This window comes from Pelecanus crispus, chromosome 3 (genome assembly GCF_030463565.1).
Source record: "Pelecanus crispus isolate bPelCri1 chromosome 3, bPelCri1.pri, whole genome shotgun sequence".
Lineage (NCBI taxonomy): Eukaryota > Metazoa > Chordata > Aves > Pelecaniformes > Pelecanidae > Pelecanus > Pelecanus crispus.
This window is the reverse complement of record NC_134645.1, coordinates 79,007,737-79,026,777: the sequence shown is the minus strand read 5'-3', so window position 1 is coordinate 79,026,777 and position 19,041 is coordinate 79,007,737. Positions and strand designations below refer to the sequence as shown.

At 39.3% G+C, this 19,041-nt stretch overlaps 1 protein-coding gene across 1 annotated transcript in view; it reads right to left on the bottom strand.

The window, feature by feature from the left end:
- Positions 1-386: 386 nt before the first annotated feature.
- Positions 387-19,041, bottom strand: part of LAMA4 (laminin subunit alpha 4) — a 102,537-nt gene continuing 83,882 nt past the window's right edge. The window contains exons 26-38 of the mRNA XM_075707123.1: positions 17,120-17,255; positions 15,834-15,971; positions 14,169-14,302; positions 12,685-12,849; positions 11,844-11,997; positions 10,924-11,117; positions 8,744-8,933; positions 7,723-7,878; positions 6,726-6,885; positions 5,567-5,697; positions 3,082-3,175; positions 1,980-2,099; positions 387-532 (exon numbers count right to left, since the gene is read on the bottom strand). Coding sequence (XP_075563238.1) covers positions 387-532; positions 1,980-2,099; positions 3,082-3,175; positions 5,567-5,697; positions 6,726-6,885; positions 7,723-7,878; positions 8,744-8,933; positions 10,924-11,117; positions 11,844-11,997; positions 12,685-12,849; positions 14,169-14,302; positions 15,834-15,971; positions 17,120-17,255 — 1,918 coding nt within the window. The remainder of the gene's footprint in view (positions 533-1,979; positions 2,100-3,081; positions 3,176-5,566; positions 5,698-6,725; positions 6,886-7,722; positions 7,879-8,743; positions 8,934-10,923; positions 11,118-11,843; positions 11,998-12,684; positions 12,850-14,168; positions 14,303-15,833; positions 15,972-17,119; positions 17,256-19,041) is intronic.

Below are 19,041 nucleotides of genomic sequence, written 5' to 3'. Positions count from 1 at the left end.
ATTAGCAGATCTTTTCCTGCAAAACTAAGGGTGACCTAAGGTATGGAATGAAATGATGTAGAGGATCTATCTTGAAAGTAACATATTTAATATAATTTTCATTTATTTTATAATCTCACATTTTCATTTAACAGACTGGCCACACATGCACTATAAGAAATAGTAAAGCTCACTCTTGTGGTATAGTAAGAGAAGTGCAGAAGCAACAGCCCTTTATGCTTCAGTGATTTGTGTTTGCACATGAACATTAGAAGTGACCCTTAAACATACTGCTTTCTGTAGATGGATCCTTGATATTTTCATTCTTCTGTCGATGAACATGGGTTTTTTGTTCTGTTTTTCTTTCTGTGGTCTAGGGAACTTTACAGGATTGATGCAGTGCACTATCAGGCTGCTGGACATGTGTTGATACTTACAGCACCACTAACCAAAGCTGCTTTACTAAAACTCACTTGTTTTTCATCAATCATGAAGTTACGAATGCAGCCAACGAAGGAGTTGCGTGTAGTCAGGCTAGATGTTAGCAGAGACTCTGGAAGAAGGAGATTAAAAAAAAAAAAAAAATTAGAGCTCATGGTGACCAAAGTAATCAGTTTGGTGGCAGAGTTTTTTCAATTTGCTACTATCTGCAGCTGTGCTGAATCTTCTGTCGGTCTTTTAAAATGTCTGGCCTATTGCCAGTGTCCTAGAGGCCATTACAGTAGGTATGGGGAGTTATCTACATTTATGTAAAACTCTTGATACTACATAGTCAATAGAGGCCCAATCTCGCATTTTTTGACAACTGCCTTTTCTATTATGTAACAGAGTAGATGAATTTCAGGGTGTGTGTTTGTAATTTCTTTTAACATTACACGTATTGTCATCTGTGTCTGATTTGTTAGTTTGCATTTAGTTTACTATATTTACATGGTATTAGTTAGTATTACATCTTGTTGGTTGTTGTGAAGTTCATTGTAAGATTTTTGTGTGCCAGGGTGATAATAGCATTTTAGAGCTGATGTATGGCATTGCTTTAGTGTTCTATAATTAATGTAAAAATAGAAGGCTCCATTATAAAGCAGAACAGCATTTGCAATTACCACTTTATATTACCTCTCTGGGAAGAGTTCTGTCCTAATAAAATTCCAGTTTGGATTTAAAGAGTGAACAGGCATTTGCACATAGATTTTATATTTCCCTTTAGGCTCATTTTTCCTCCTGGTAGTGTGGGATGGATGAGAACATCACGCACTCAAGCCACTAATCCAAGGTAAGCAATATAATAAATTTTGTAGTTAGAGCTGTTCATGATTGACATGCAAGGCACAGAGAAATAATGCTGCATGTTTTCAATGAGAAATGTACAGGAGATGACTTAAAAATTGAATCACGTAGTGTTGATTACAGTTTGGATATGAACCCCAACAGAGTAGCTCTGTCTGTTGAATAAGGGAAGTAAATGTAGTAATCTTGGCCCACACTACACAGATGGTCTGTGAGTCACAAATTCACATTAGCAGACATCTGTGCAATAGAAATCACTAGTCAGAAAAAGAATCTTCATGTTTTGTCTTGTGTTCAAAGATGCCATTGCTTGAAGAAGAGGAAAGAAGCCTACCAGCAACAAAACCTTGAGACTCCAGTTACAGTGAGTTTCCAATCCCATAAATAAATCAATCACTTCTTAAAAAACCAGTAAGGCCATACTGGAAAGTAAAGTGGAAAAAAAGTTTTTTTTCTAGCTAGCTGACTTCTCTACTGAGTCCATACCTGACCCTCCAGCAACTGTGAGTGATTTAATTTCAATGGAGCACCACTTTTTTCTTCAAGAACTTGAGGCAGAACATTTCTGATCAGCTCTTGAGCCTTTGAATTCTACCATGTTGTTCATATGGGATATGTTTTGTTCTTTTTTGAAATGAAAACTAAGTCTATATGCTTTCTCTGGAAACCGCATTGAAATTTGAGAACATACCACGAAGCTGCCAAAAACTTACCTGGTACACCTCCAATAAACACTGGCTCCCTGTGGTCAATTGCCTTTGGATTTAGTGGCCCTACCACATGATTGACTTCCGAGTCTACATCCAGCTGCACCACATTAGCATCTCTAATAACTGAAAGGAGAAGGAACAGGGATCAAGAAGATTGTAGGAAGTAGCATGTGAGTTTTCTGTGACAGACAGGAGTTATCTGTTTGATTTAGTGTTTGCTAGGTTGGATGTGAGCCATCAGTGGCACCATGTGGGCACATTCTGGCATAGAGCAGGGCCAATGGAAGATACAGTGTGGGAGCAAGAGTGCTTTTGAGTTGGGCTCTTGATTGCTGGCAGCTGTGTCTAGGCGGCAGGGTATGAGCATACAATGGCATGTGGCTTAGAAAAACTGTGTGCCAAGTCATTGCCAATAGGGGATGTACTAGAATGCAGTGAGGTTACCTCCTTGCTTGTGTGCCTGGGTTTCCCTCAGAAGGAAACCAGAATGTGTAGGGAAAGGGTGTGCACTCAGTTCTCTTCTGGATGTGACAGTGGGAGACATCCCATGTAAGCATATAAACAGGAAGGTAAGGGAGTTCAAAGTACCTGAGATTTAGAAGTACTTTTTGACTTTCAAACCCAGGAAAGAAGGACAGCTGTCTGGCACAGAGGCAAAATCCTGACTGTAGACATGTCTCTGTGTGAGGCAGGGGCTCCCCAGATCTGTTCTGTTCTATGACCTTTAAGGGCAGCATATACTTATGCCTACTACATTCTACCAACTTATTTAACCTCTAATTGGGAAAGAAGAATATAATCTGGTAGACGAGGAAAGGTTGCCAGCATTTCAGCTAGGCTGTCTTGTGTTCTTTGAACAAGGAGCTTCCATCTTTGCTTGTTCTTTGCAGGAACTTTTGCTTGTCCTCCCAGGAGGCTCTACAGTTCCTATATCTGAGGGACGAATACGACTGTGTCTGTCACGCAAACTTGTGTCTTGACAGGTGAAAAGGAAGAACTGAAAATATGACCCCATTGCCAGCACACTAGCCCATGGAGACTGATATCTCAGGAGGGAGAACTGGGCTCTGTCACCTTACTTAGGGGATGATCATGTGTTACTGACCTGCAATTCGGTGCCACCTGCCATCGCAGAGACTCTGTTTCAGTGTCACTGAAGTTGAAAAATCCCTGACTCCATTATTCAGTTTCACAGTAACCTGGAGGAAAATAACGTAGTCGTTACTGTAAACCCACTCCTGTTCTCTTTTTTCCTTCTGTTGTAATAATGCTGTATTCCCCACTCAAAACAAGTCTAGTATCTAAGTGAAAGAAAACATGATTTCATGAAATTCTTTAAAGTAAAGGCCCTTTCTAATTTGCAGATTTAGGTATTTTTTTAGATTCAATAGTTCTGCAATATTTCTGATTTGAACTCAAGGAAGAGTTCAAAAAAAGAGTAAAAAATAACAGCCAATTTCACTTGAATTTTCTAGTACGGCTACTCTGTAATTTCCTGTGTGGTAAATTAGTGTTTAGGGGCATTAGATGATGTTTTGGCATCTTGCTGGCCACTTAATAAGGAAAACAGTCATGAAAAACCCAAGTATAAACAAACAGACAAGATGTGAGAAAGGAATAGATAAGGAACTCTAAGAATGATTTTTAAGTTACTTGTTCAAGCTTACCAGCAAATCTCTGGTAGTGCTAGAAAGTGAACCTAATTCTGAATTTTGCACCTCTGCTTTAGTTATGTGGAAATGTTACAGCAGCGGCAGAGCAGTGTTGAGTCCATATTGTGGGGCACAAGATGCCCAGTGGTGGTTGCTGGAGAACTCCAAACACTAAGTGCAGCCACTCAGGCTTTTCAAATGTCTAAGTTGTCCCTGATAATGCTGACACCTTGTTGATTGAAAATGTTGCAAGGAAACAACTTATATTTAATTTTAGAGGATCTCTGTTTCAATATAGTTGTAAGTAAGAAATTTTAAAACTTTTTTCCATAAGGGCACCAACAAACAAAAATGAAATGATTCTCATATTCTCTTTTATCCACCCTTAGACAAAAGATGTAGGAGCGATTAAAGCAAATACAGAATCACGAGAGAAAGTGGCTCCTTAACAGACAAGCTGTACTGATAAAGAAAGATGTATACATTTAAAAGATGAATTAAGGGTGCTGATTGTTCTTATTTGTCCAGCAAAACTGTTTTCACAAAACAGGCCTTTGGTAATGCATTCAAAGAGAGCAGATAGCTAATGGTAAAAAACACAGATGCTTACTAAGAAGGTAACTGGCATACCTGTTGTAGTGACCAGCAGGGAAGAGCTGCTTTTCCAGGGTGAGTTTTGTTTATGAATTGCATATGCGTTATACAGGAAGTGAGGTTTGAAGCAGTAAGTGAGGCAATATCTTTTTGGAAAACCAGACAAGTTTCTGGACATGCAAACCTTCCATCAGATCTTTACATAGGAAGTACTAGACTGGACCAGCTGTATACAGATGCAATGTGCTTTAAGAAGTTCTTTGTTAATTCACCAAGGACTGGCTACAGCTGTAAGAATAAGTGTTATCTTACCTAATCGGCTGTCAAAAGTTAGGTGCCTAACTGAAGCACCTGTTCTCTCTGTAGTCAATACAGAAAAATAGATTCTCTGTGTGACAGCTGATTTAGTCACCTGTATTAGACATCTGCCTTAGGACAGGACGAATCACCATGTTAAACTGTCCACTCAGTCAGTCTACTGTAGGTTCCTATTCTTGTAAGAGAGGTGACAGCATGTTTCCTCAGGTGTTGCATTTCTAACTGAGGTACAGCCAGCCTCACTTAAATACTCTTCCACTTTGGTTGACAGTTAGATACTGGGTAGTGCATTGCAGTGGTTAAAGAATATTCACACTGCTTAGTCTCTTGACTGTGCCCTGAGTTTCTTTTCTGCAAAAAGGAAATTTTTTTTCCCCCTGTTCTAAACCTTTGCTTGTTTTGTCCACTTAGACTGCAACTTATTACTTTATGTGTGCAATGCGTAGCATGATGGGACCCAGATTTTAGCAATGAACATAATAAAAAAAAATAGCAACAGCAACAACTATCTGGGAAGTTCATTTCAAACCTCTCGTGTTCAATTGACAGTGTTACAAAAATCCAGAGGCTCTAGAAACCAGATCAACAGACAATCAGAACTTTCCCTTTCCCTCACTCTTCCCATCACAGACATATATATTAAAGCAAGAAGAGACTGAGCGCAACTCAGATTTCTCTTTTAACAAACAAGAAATAAAAATTCATGAACAGTTACCTTACTTGTAACTGTTATACATTTTTAATGTGTGGATGAAAGAGCAGCACCAGAGTCAGTGCTTCTTTTCAACTGCTCATTAAATATTTATAGTTGGTATCAGTAAAGTGATCTGATTTTGTCTTAGGTGTTGTTTTTTGTATTTTAAAAGAAATATCTGGGTTGCCTAATCTAAGCAGTTAATATATTTAAAAGAGAAATAAGAATCAATTAATGGCAAATTTGTAAGACAAAAGCTGCATATAGCAGAGCCCAAGTAGGTAGGAGAGGAACCAGTTAAAGCAGTGGAGGAAATGTGACCTTCATTTTACCTGTCCATTTCTCATGTGCATATTCAAGTACTCTCCATTCACGCTGTGACCGTGCAGTAGAATTCCTGAGCTGCTTCGGGGACGTATTTCAAAAACAACTTCAAATTTCAGGCCTAAACTGAAGGATTCGTCTGTGAGGGGAAAAAGAATAACATTCTTTTTGTACTGAGTTAGTGATGAAATTGTACATCTACTCAAAGTCAAAAGGGAAGTTCAAAGCCCCAGGGTGGAACTTATTTGTTCTGTCTTTGAAACTGTTGGAACATGTGCCAGTGCACGTACTTGAAGAGATGGCACGGTGTGTCGTTAATGACCCATTTCAACTTTTGTTTTGATTATGTTTGCTTGAAGTACTAGTAAAGGTTTCTTATTTTTCTCATTATTTTAAAAAAACGTATTTTGTTTAAAAATATTTCTTAGCAATGAAATGGTCAGCAGAAAGTAAATTATCTGTATTTTTTGGCAGTTTCTTCTTGTGGAATTTGCTAGACATTCAGCAGTCTTTATACAGTGAGTGGGAATTCACTTGAGCTTTGATGATTCAGTAGAAGAAACCCCCTTTTTCAATCTGGTTGCAGGCCAGGGAGCAAATTAGAAACACTGTCTAATTCTTCTTGGTGTTGCCAATGAATAGGGTTGTGCAGTTCCCTTTTCTGTTCAGATCAGAGCCTATGTGACCAAAAACCCTTCATAAAACACTTCCTGGAACACAGCAGGCCTAAATGACAGAAAAGATGTGTTCTGTCATTCTGTTCATTATCAAGACATGCAGAAAGCCTTTCCTTAGGATTTTTGAATTACATGTTGTTTTATTAATTAAAAAACTAAGGGATGACCACTTGCTGGTATATTTGGTCTTAGCCATGTGGACTTCTATATGTCTGCGATAAATTTTACCATATTATAGTCTGTTCCTTTGTGAAATTATTCTAATTATTTGAAATGCATACAGATGTATTTATGTAACAACTTGTTAAGTTTCATGGTGACATTGTGACCTGTCAACATCAGCTGCTTACCATAATAATTATCTGTATCTAATAATCCTTACAACTCATAGCCTCAGAAATTACCACACCCTTTAGTGAAATATGCCATTCTGAAGCATAGTGAATACTACAGTCTTATTATGGGATACATTTGTTTAGTAGTGCATTACCAAGGACGACATATCCTCCTTCTGATGAAAAGTATGTTCCTGCTTCTGATGGGCCTTCAAAGCAAGGCGTTACACTAAACGTCTGCGAAGCTGAAGTAATTGATCTTCCATTGAGGTGTAAATTGCTGAGACAGCCACTAAAACTGTAGACAGAGTTAATCTGAGGGGGAAAAAAAAGCATGATTAGTAGATAAACTGCTCGTGGAAGGAAATAAACTCTTCTGTCTCTATTTGTACTTGTTTATGAGCTGTAAGGCTGTGATTGTCTGGTGCATCAGTTTTGAATTAAAAAACAGTTTCCAGAGAAGAGAAGCAGGACAGATGCTTTTCGTAGCCTCTTCTATCTCTCTGATGACTTGAAGGTAACTCCAGCTTGTCTTGTTTCTCAAACAATCCTTACTGAACTGTAAGGAACAAAGTGCAACTAGAGCAAGGCAGTGTTATAGATTCCTCATACCCTCAAGGCAAGACAGGGGTCTACTTTTTCTGAGTAGTGTATCTATCTTGTCAGGCACATAACACTAAAGATTACCTTGAAGGAGACTTGGTTATGTTCATTTTTGGTTTAACACTCCTTTCCCTATACTTCAGTATCCAAGATGTAGAGCAGAACCCTGACTTCTAGGTACTGTCTTAAAACAGGCATACTAAGACAACACTAAAGTATCTCTGAAACTCATCTGTGTCTCAGACCTTAGGGTGGAACTGATCTCACCTAACTTTACCTGTCTCAGATAAGTTCGGATGTCACTAGGATTTCTCTGTTCCTCAGAGACCACTGGCTTTCCAGTTGCTGCTGCAAGTCTGTGGAAGTCTAGCCCAGCTACTTCCAGCGCAGCCCTGTGGGAGCTTTGCTATCCTCTTGAGCTGAGCTGCGTGCTCCTTGGCATGCTCAGGATTCAGATCATAATATGTTTTTGCCTGAACTCATACCTACAGTCAGCTTTTGTATTAGCTGTATAGAGGTATGGGATGATGTAATGGGTGTCTGCTTTACCTGGATATTTTTTACAGCTTTTCCTGGAGCTACACCCCCAATATAGAGTGGTTCAGTGACTTGCCAGGTATTAGCATTACCGCCGAAAGGTTCTTCCAGTACTCGGAGACCATCAATTATCAGTCGACCAATATTTTTGCCTCTAATAAATATCACCTAGAAAGGGAGGAAAAAAATTTGGAAGATTACTTTCATCTGTTGAGGGAACACTCCTGTGCAGTGGAAGAAGATAAGAAGTTTGAGAAGAAGAGCTTGTGAGTGATACTCTGCAAGACTGTTTTATTGATCTTTGCTGGACAACCCTCTTTTTTCACATTTGCATAAAGGCTAGATAGTAAAACTGCTGTCTTTCTTACATTTTAGCGTACAAGGCAGAGGTAGTCAAGATGTCACAAGGTCTACTGAGATCTGCCCATCTTATATTCGCATATATGATTCATTGCTACAGTGCTATCGCTGTTAGCATTTTCACAGTCTTTGCCAGTTTTATGGACTGGGTTCATCCAGCCTGCTTTAAACACTTAAGTGCCCAAGTTAGGAGCTTAGTAAGAGTAGATTTCCTCTGTAGTCAGTGAGGAGAGAGAGGTACCTACAGAGGGAAATTCGTCTTGACTCCGAAAATTGTATTTTTATTTTCATAGACTACAGAGGGACCCTAAGACAGCTGTGCTCCTTGCTTAGGCACTTCAAAGAAATTTGCTGAACAGAATTATCCTAGTTCTTCCTTTCCTAGCTAACTTCACTCTTAATTGCCTCACTGTTCTGCTTGTTTCTGTCACTTCTGTTCAGCTGTTAGTGTTGGGAATTGCTGGATTTTTATAGCTGATTCACTTTTGTATCCCTAGTTAATGACTTGATAAAATGCCGCATCAAAGATTTAAAAATATTGGCAGAAGTTTCTCAACATAGAGGTGTGGTTACAAACACATGAATGAAAACTCCCTGAGCTGTCACATCAGCAGCATCTTTACTGCAGCCTTGATAGCATGTGCCATCATAATGATTGCTTTCTTTTACTTACATTGTGCCAAAGGCCGTCATTGTATTTCTCTTGGCTCTTAATCCTTATCTTCTGATGACCAGCATTAAACATAAAAATGAGTCGGCCATGAGCAACGAAAAGGGCCATGAAGTTGGTCTCTTTTTGATCTGAGACGTAGAAAATCATTCCATGAGATGAGTGAGTTTTCAGACTGATAGAGAACTGAGCTCTGGCACATAAAAACAGAATATTAAAATTAGAGCAGATATAATTGACTTAAATCAAACTGCAGGTAGAGAAAGACTGAGATTTTCCTCTCATCCAAAGGAATATATGTGTCCTTATGGAAGTGGTGCTTCTGAGAAACATTCCATACTGGTTTTTGGAGTAGAAATCAAAGTTGGAGAAGAAGCTGCCTTGCAAGGAACTTGCTTGCAAAAATTAAAATCTCTGGAGTGAATAAAATCAATACAGACCACCAATAACTGATAGTATAGAATCATAGAATAGTTTGGGTTGGAAGGGACCTTTAAAGGTCATCCAGTCCACCCCCCCTGCAGTGAGCAGGGACATCTTACAATCACAGAATTGTTTAGGTTGGAAAAGGCTCTTAAGATCATCAAGTCCAACCTTTAACCTGGTGCTGCCGAGTCCACCAAACCATGTCCCTAAGCACCACATCTACATGTCTTTTAAATACCTCCAGGGAAGGTGACTCAACCACTTCCCTGGGCAGCCTGTTGCAATGCTTGACAACCCTTTCGGTGAAGAAATTTTTCCTAATACCCAATCTAAACCTCCCCTGGTACAACTTGAGGCCATTTCCTCCTGTCCTATTGCTTGTTCCTTGGGAGAAGAGACTGACACCAGCCTCGCTACAACCTCCCTTCAGATAGTTGTAGAGAGCGATAAGGTCTCCCCTCAGCCTCCTTTTCTCCAGGCTAAACAACCCCAGTTCCCTCAGCCGCTCCTCATAAGACCTGTGCTCCAGACCCTTCACCAGCTTCGTTGCCCTTCTTTGGATGCGCAAATGTGTATACACTACATTTCCATTCCTGTTGAACAGCAATGTTGGGGGACTTTTTAACTGTGATGGCATGGGGGCCTGACAGTTCACAAATCTTCAGTGTTATTCCAGACTCACTGCTAAACTTCTCCCTCCTTGTAGTTCCTTGTGAAGTCCAAGACAACATGGCAAGTTGTACCGACTTGGTTTGACACTGTCAACAGTGAAGATTTCTTGAGTGATTAGTGTTACTACTTTGGGTCTAAAAAATAGCAAAGCTGTCGTACAGTGCCAGAACTGATTAGTCCTGTTTCTCATGTCAGGTGACAAGCCTAGCTTCCATTCTTCGTATTGCCTGAAGGATCTATACGTTCCTCATTGTGTGTGTGTACATTCCACGCACACTTAGGCCCTTGCCAATATCGGTTGTTATAAAACATCACAAGTCATTGTTTTTTTAAAATGCACATTACAATGGTGAAGCTGTAATAACAGTTGTAAAACAAATATATCTTGTAGGGATGAAGAGACATATTAGAGTTTGGGTTTTTCTTCTTCATATGGGCACCATCAGGACTGCCCTGAGTAAAACAGTATTGAATTAAAATGAATGTAATGCTTTTTTCATTTAAGTCAGGAAATAGCACTCTTCTGAGTTAGTGGTCTGGTATGCTTCCAGGAAGTGCTGTGTTGTTGAATTTATAGTCTTTCATGGAAAGTATTAAACCAAAATCCTTTGTTGGTCATAACATACCATATGGCATATTCTGTGGGAGCCTGAGAATTAAATGTCCACAATATCTGGATTCATTATTAATTACTTGTATTTCCATTATGGCTTGAATTGGACATGGTTTTCATAGCTTTATGTCCTACTGCACTGTGTAGATTCCTAACCATTAAACAGCTGCCAAGGTCCACTCAACACAGAACAGCTTCATTTCTTGGTGAACTATCGTGTTCTTTTCCACCTCTGCTCTAATGCCACTGTTTCTTACATAAAGAGCCTGATGGTGCATTGCTTGTATAGAACTAACATCCTACAATTAGGCAAAGAAACACATTTTGTTAATATACAATGCAGATGAAGACTCCACAAAAGGGATGTAACTGGAAACACATTCTATTTATTGCTCTTACTCAACTGAAACACCTTTTAATATATCTGTCTCCTCCCTAGTGTATTTAATTTTTATTTCTAAGGTCCCTTTACCTTTCACTGAAATCCTTTGGTATGTGATCAAATTCTTGCCGGCTGTTTGCTGTTCCTCCAAACTGATATGCATGTTCGGTTGCCTTGGGATTCATGGGCAATTGGCACTGAGGGTCTCTTTTCATATTTGCTTCTTGATACAATTTTTTGAGGCCAGTTGAAGGCTGTGAAATCTTGTCTTTATCTCTTCCCACCTTCATAGAAAGAGAACCATTAACCAGAAATTTTAACTAAGGTTGGACACAATAAAAATAAAAGTATCATTTATATCTAAGCTAGTAATATATTTTTTCCTTACAAAAATACCAGGAATGGTTCCAAGTCAAATTTTCTCTGAACAGATCTACTAAAGATGCTGATTTAGGGCAGAAGAAGGGATAAAGAGAATACTTGTATAGTTAACATAATTACAATTCAATTCTTTTGCAGTTTTCCTAATCGAATCTTTTCCTCTGTGCTTTTGATGATACCAGCTGTACTATAAGCATAAGAGGACATGCCTGGACTAAAAGTTCTGTGTGCTGGAAGAGGGATTTTCACATTTATATTAATGCATGCTAATTGTACCCAGTAGAAAGAGCCATGCAGAAGTACCTGAGAACAGAAACAAGCTTATTGCCTTTAGGATATAGAAGAAATCAAGAGGATTGTTTCTGCAGTACTTTTTTGAAGATGTCATAAATTTTGTTTTATAGTTCTAGTAAAAGAGAATGATGCAAGTGTAGGCCAGATAGATCAGGTTAGGTCAGTCATTTGCAGTGATGGAATATGTAAAAGAATAGGATCCTTTCCTTCATGTATCTGAAATATGCTTCATGTGGTATGTTTTGGATCCATGATTTGGAGAATTCCCAATCATGACACAGTACGTATCAACTTTGGAAAACTGTAGGGTGGTACTGGGGCAATTTGTAGCAAACCTTTTTATTACGGTTTCCTTTGGCTTTTGATGAGTTTTTTCCTTTCTTATGGAGAAGAGCAATAGGAGGGGATTCAACAGGGCATCCATACAAAGAAGTCTGAACTTTCTCAGAGTACTGCTGGAAATCTTCAACTTCAACCTCTCGATCCAACCTGTGTTTCAAAGAAGGGACAACAAGAACAGCTTTATTCCAAGTATTGGAATTGTCTTCATAAAAATCACAGAATTCCACATTTCTAGTTTAAATTATGTTTGGATGGGCTTTTTTTCATTGTGGGATCATGGATAAAAGTACAGATTTATCGGTCTGCATTTGGGTAATGCAGGCAGCCTACACCACTCTGCCTGTTGTTTCCATGCTTGCATAAACAGTCTCAATCTGCAGCATCAAATTCACTTTAAAATCTTCTATATAAGAACATTTCATAAAGTGATTAAGATCAACAAATTCATGCCATTTTTACATGACCAAGCTCCTAACTTCCCCAGCTTCTGTGAGATGCCTTAGTATCATTTTGTTTCAAAGGCAGAGCTGAAAGCTACATAATATAAATGTAAATTACAGCTATGCATATTGTACATTGCACCAGCAACATTAGCAGCTGCAGTACTGAAAGCTGATTTACATCAAGTTATTCCCACTTTAATATCTTAACCTAGCAGGTCTGTGCCAACAGATTCCGTGGCAAATAAGGTAAGAAACTTATTCACACATACTGTCTAGCCTCACAAAATGAGAGAGGGATTTTTATTGTGACAATAAATCAGTTCTCTCAAGCCACAATCTGAGCTGTCAGGCAGCGACTGCCTGGTAACATGTTTGGGAGGATGCTGCGCACCTAGTGAAGTAAGCGTTGCTTATGCAGCCAGTGAAGTTGGCTTGCTGCGTTCTGAGAGGAGAGCCGCCAAAATAAAACTTCTTTACGCTGTCTGGGCTTTTCCCTGCTCTGTCCTTTGCTGGGTTCTTCTTGCTTTGTTTCTTGTCATCAACAGTCAGCTCATATCTGCAAAGGCAAAGCATCCATTTTGTAGGCTAGTTTTGGAAACGTCAATGCCAGTGGTTAGACAGCATATTACATGCACCCAAAATGCTGCATGGTGTGTATACATCACTGAATGGTAGTGCTCGAAGTCGTGAGAAGACCTCGCTTCCAGGTGTGCAACAAGGAGCAGTACAGTTAACCCACTGGCGAAGTTGAGTCCAGAGGCCCATGGATTTCATAATATCCTGGTGTTAATTGTGAAGTCCAAAAAAATACAGTCCACTCAGTGAAGATAGATGAACTAAGGGATTGATAATAAATGGATGGAGCCACCATTTGGGTAAAATAGGAACTAGGCACGTGCTAATCCTTCTTTATGCCCCTATCCCTTTTTCCTTCTCCTTCATTACAGTACATTGATGTTTGAGCTTCTACAGTGTTTTTTACCTAGTCTCATTTTGCAACACATTAATTGCTGCAGAAGTCAGGAAGGATTATATTGCTTTAATAAGAAACTGAGTATAACTAAAGCAGCAGACATTGATTTGGTTTGGCAAGTTCAGAATTCAGCACACTCAGGGAAACATGGCAGTCCCCAGTGCTATTCCAAGGTACCTTTTTGCACGTTCAGCTTTTCAAACTGTTTCTTGGGTGTCAGAAGTCATAGGTACAAACTGCCATTTCTGTTAGAAAACTGAGAATGACCTGGCTGTATCTGCATAGGCAAGATTCTTGAAGAAAGATGCTTTGATTATTTGACCTTCTAAGAAAATTTTAGACATAGGAAACAAAGGTAAAACATACCAATAAAACAATGCTTTCAAGGTTTTTAAGAAGCACATGGAGAGACTTGTTCCCTGCTGCTGTATTTAGTCTTATGTTTGTGCCTGTCAGTGGTAAAAATATTTTGACCATGTTCCACTGTATATATCCCAAATGAATGCTTTTTGTGAAGATGCCTCAATTACTTCAGGGTCAATTTGGGGTTGCTTTAACAAGTCAGAACGATCAATCCTGCTTTAAAATGAATCTCATGATAGTCTTAAATTACATTAAACTGCTTTCATACCTGAGGACAAAAAAGGACTAAGCTTTTAGAAAAACTATTATTTTAGTTTTGTTAAAAATTCCCAGCATCTCATGCTTAGGCCAAGCTGGCCAGTTTTCAATCACACAGATTTTTGGCTTTGTATTTTTTTAACTGAATTGATCAGGTAAAAATATCACTTAAAAAAATCCACTTAAAGATCACTTTGAAAGTGAGTATTAAATGATAACGTGCTTTACAAGAAATATTTATATTCTAAAGCTAGGGAATAAAAGGTGCTGGACAGCTTTACCTTTCTGGTGTGACAGAAGTAATGACAAAATGGGTTTTTCCATCATTGTAATTTCGGTCTGGTGATTGAATTTTGGTTCCACTTGCATTTAAAACCACAGCACCTCTGTCCATAGAGATGGATAATACATCTGACTGAAATACAGACAAAAACATCTTCATAAGCAAGTGTAACACAGAAAAATTAACAGTTCCGTGCATTTTCCTGTTGTATTTATTTTCCTTCCTGCTGTTTTCCCCATCTGTGCTTTATTTGCAGAAAGGTATAATGAGAAGCAAAACAGGAGATGATCTCATTAGAATTGATACTCTCGCTGTTTTTTAAGTTGGAATTCTCGGAATTCTGCTGCTGATTATGTCTCATTTATCTGTCACATGAGGTCCTTCCATCTAGCATGGATGTATGATGTTTACATTTCATTTATGTTTCTGGTACCCCTCGTAGTCTATAGAGTAGCTGTTACTGCAAGATTCCTGCTGTCCTAAGACCGATACATTTTTTTTTCTTTTCCTAATTCCCTCTGATTAGACCCATTCAATCACTCAAAATTATCTCAGAGATACGATCTGCTGTGTAGGTCAGGCATACGGTATCACCATGGCACATAGCAGGAATATTGTCTGTTCCATTAGAGCAAGCAGTGCCGCTGTGCACTCGTAGGAATCATCCTGTCTCATTTTGTCAAGTGCTAAATAGCTGAACCTCCATTTGTTAAGTGGGACACTTGGCACCTCATAGGATTAGAGCTTCTGAATTAAAATCAGAAGTGGTGTTTGTAAGGCCTCATTTATGCAAACAATGTGGATAACTGACAAGGTTACTGATTTCAATCCAAGGTAATACCCCAGGCTATAAAAAGTAAAAGTTCAGGAGTGGTTATTGGTGTCATACAGCCTTCCCTGCTGCACTGCTGATCTTCTGCAAGTATGGCAGAACAGACATTTGGGGGTGGTTGCAAATGTTCCGTCATCTGAGCTCATGCTTGCTGCGGATGTCAGTCTGAGCCTGCAGGATCTTGGAATTGCTCTGGCTCCCACGTTTTGGGAGTGCAAGTCCATATTTCTGCCCATGTCACACCTCTGAGGGGGCATTTAGAGCAGCCTGGCTTCCCATAGCTGCAAGAAGCAATTCTCCAAGTGCAGCTTTTCCCAGTCACTCATGGAGGTCTAAGCACCATCTGGGAATATAGGCAGCTTTCTGACATATTTTTGTCAACTCAGCAATGCTCAAAATACCATCCACTAATTCAAACAAACTTTGTCTTTGTTTCTAGGGGATGGTCTCTGGATGGAAAATGTCAGGGCCTTAATATTATTTGTACTTTGGTAGCATCTACAGGTCCAAATAGGGATTGCAGTGCTGCTGAGCACAGCCAGATCTACTGTGCATTTCTGCCCTAAGGACTTTACTGAGCACAAATGGATGCATGCTAATTCTAGGCATATGATCAAATCCTCTTCTCAACATCAGAATAATGTCTAAGCATTGCTGGTTTTCATCTGTAGATCAAACTGAAAATGAGGTCATCAATGAATGTTTCTATAGTGCGGACTGCTTTCTCTATTATGAAAAGATGAAGTGAGAAATTGTATTATTCTCTGAGTATTCTCCTGGGAAACAATCCAAGGATAAAATAAAGCAAACTGTAAAGAAATATATACTCACTCCTTCAGAATAGTAGAACAGCAGCCCGTTGGGCTGCAATGTCCGGAAATTAAAGCCTCCTTCAAATTCACTAAAGAGGGACACTTTTTGGCTTGATGCAATGAAGCTCTCTCCATTGAAATATGCTTTGCGGGACATCTGTGTATTAAATAAACCAAAATTACAAGTAAACTGAAACAAGAAAACATCCAAATCATAAAAAGAATGAGGCTGTTTCTTTTCTTTTAAGATCTAGCCAGTTCAGTTCTATAAAAACTTCCATTTTTCCTGCGTGTCTTAACATAATCTATATAGGTTATCCCTCACATACTGTGAAAATCTTAAGGAAGTGTAGCCATTTAGATGGTGTAAGCCAAATTGTTCTCAGTTTCCCGGGATTCTTTGCCTCATCCTAAGTCTGCTGATGTTAGTGAGCATGAAGACTAGAAGCAGAGGGGGCTCAAGCTCCTGTCAGAGCTCTGTGGCGCTGAGTCACCATCCCAACATGTGATATATTAGTTTGCGTGCTGCACCGAGTGGTTATGTGGGGGGCTGGCCATGGCGGTTTATCACCCTCTGAGTCTGAGAAGGAAAACTAGGTCTGAGGTAGGACAAATTGCGGCTAGCTTCCTTCTTGACAGAGGGTGAGACTGTTTGATGAGTTCTGTAAGTGGTGGGCAGCTTCATCTTCACAGGTTTGCAGCATGGCTTTGGATAGACGTGGCCGTAGTATAAAGACCACAAACACTCTTTAGATTTACCAGTCTTGCATTATAATGAACAAATGATGAATAATGGAAGGGATTAGAAACAAAATGGCATTTTCTCAGTGTTAATGCTGGTGCAGTTGGTTTGTCTATCACAGCGGAAGAGCTGGCCTGACTTAAGGGGAGAACTCATTTGAAGGGTGAATATCTTGCTGTCTTCTTCATTTCATACATCTGTATTAGGATGCATCTGAGGACAATTCTTCTTGTTTCTTTAAGAAAAACAAATTATGTTGGAATATTTCCTTTCAGAATACAGCACACAATTTATTTCAGATGCAGCTTTCACACTGCAATCTCACATATGATAAGAATATCAAGTAAAACAACTTGTGCTGTAAATCAGGGTGAAAATTGGGCAGTATGTCAGCAGCCTTAACACCCCCCACCCCATGCACACACCACCCCCGCCAGTCAATGAGTGCATTGTCATTTCCTTGGTTCAAGACTTTCTTTCCATTGTTTGGAGTAAAACTCAAGCTCACAGCTGTATCCATTGCCAAAATTTTGTTGTTACCTTGCAAATGATGTTATGCTTACCAGTGAATCCTCTGGGCACCCATAGCTGATTCCCAGGGTTCCTGGTTCTTCTAACAAGTTGAAATCCTTCTTTTGGAACTGGAAACCCTTCATGCAGCCTTTGAAGCCAATACTTCCTGCCAGATGTGAACTAATGCTGCCGGAAAACAGTGTCAAACAAGCTGCAGTTAGATAGCCCTTGCCTTTCTGAACAGACTCTTTTATTGCCAAGGTGTTCTAAAAAACTTGGAAGAGCCTCAATCATTTGCCTCACTAGTGCCCAATTCTTGCATCCTTTATGTAAAACAACTAAACCACGTTATGTGTTTTGAAAAGTCAAGATGCTTCAGAGGTAATAAATATTATGGGGGGAAATACATGAGAGTTCAGAGAGGAGATCCATATAGAGTAACTTTAAAAAGACAAAAATTGCTGCTGAAATGAAAAATCTTATTTTTCAATGGATTTCTACCCACTTACAGTGAAAATCAATGGATATCTATCTCCATTTTTTATCATTTTAGAGAAGTTCTGTTTTAGTTTTCCTGTCTTGCTGTTACTAGCAAGCTCCATTCTTGTCTTGGGAAGCAAATGGATCTCTGTTTCTTAACAAATAATAGTAACAGAGGTCAGGGAAGTAACAGTAAATTCTGATTGCAGATCAGTGGGTTTACATAGTTGTAAATGAGAGCAGCAAGTGGGCTTCCAGGATGTTTTTTATAACAGATTTGAGGTGGATAGCACAGAAGTGTATCCCAACTGCTCCCGCTCAATGCTCTAAGTTTTTTAACTACATCTCTCACCAAGATACCACACCAGTACGGCACAGGGCAAATATAATTGAATTTATCCTCACAATATTCATGCTGCATGAAGAAGAAGAAATTTGCCTAAAATCACAGAGGGTCTGTGATAGGGCAAGGAAATGACATGGGTCATGGGTACCAGTCCAGGAGATAACTAGAGAACAAATACGCTGAAAGCGTTAATGTGAAAGCTGCAGTTTTGACCTGGCTAACCGTAAAAGGTCTTTGTGCTTTCTACAGGATGGACCTTAGCTGTGAGATTCTTCTCACCTCACATGAGATGATACTGACAGTGTTGACATCTGCTTCTGCGTTAGTTGTCTATGAGTAATCTCATTGTAAGGTAGACATTGGAAACATGACAAATGAATCAGGCTCTGAAAATGCTTATTTTTCTAGATTGGCAAAAGTGGACCATCAGGTGAAGTACTGCAGATGTACACGTCTGAAATAAGGGTGAGAGGAGGAGCACTGTACGGACTTAATCTGCTTCTCAGCAAAATCAGCAGTGAGGTAAAATCAACAGGAAGGTTCCTGCCATGCTCATTGGGATTTGGATCAGTGTGGGATATTAGTCAACCAACTTAATCTCTACTGTGACTGACCATGTGACTGGCTGAGTGCTATAAATATGCCTTTCCGTTAAATGCGATTAACTTGACAATATTTTTTAGGAGCAACAGGAACTATAGAAGATAGGTTTTAACCTAAAGAAAGGCTTCTGACTTTGTTTCTTAACAGTTCCCAGTGCCCAGTGCTCCTGCCTTCCCTTAGCTTTCTGCTTTATGCAGTGACTGAGTTGGGAGAAAAAAAAACATATAATGGTACTTCCAGATTCATTTATTTGGGAAAGAAGGCAACTGACAGAGTAAAGTGCTGTTTGTTGAAACGAAGGAAAATAGACGGTTTTGAATGAATGTTAAACTCCTCCTCTAAGACTACAGCTCATTTTCACCCCTGCTGCTGCCCCCCAGTGTCAGCCAAATGTAAATCATCCCAGAAAAAGGAACCATAAATATCCGTACTAGATACTACTAGTAGTAGATAGATAGCAGTAGATCATCAGTAGATATAATGGTAATAATAACTTATGCTGCTGATGAAAATGGAAAGATGTTGCCACATTTGGACCATACT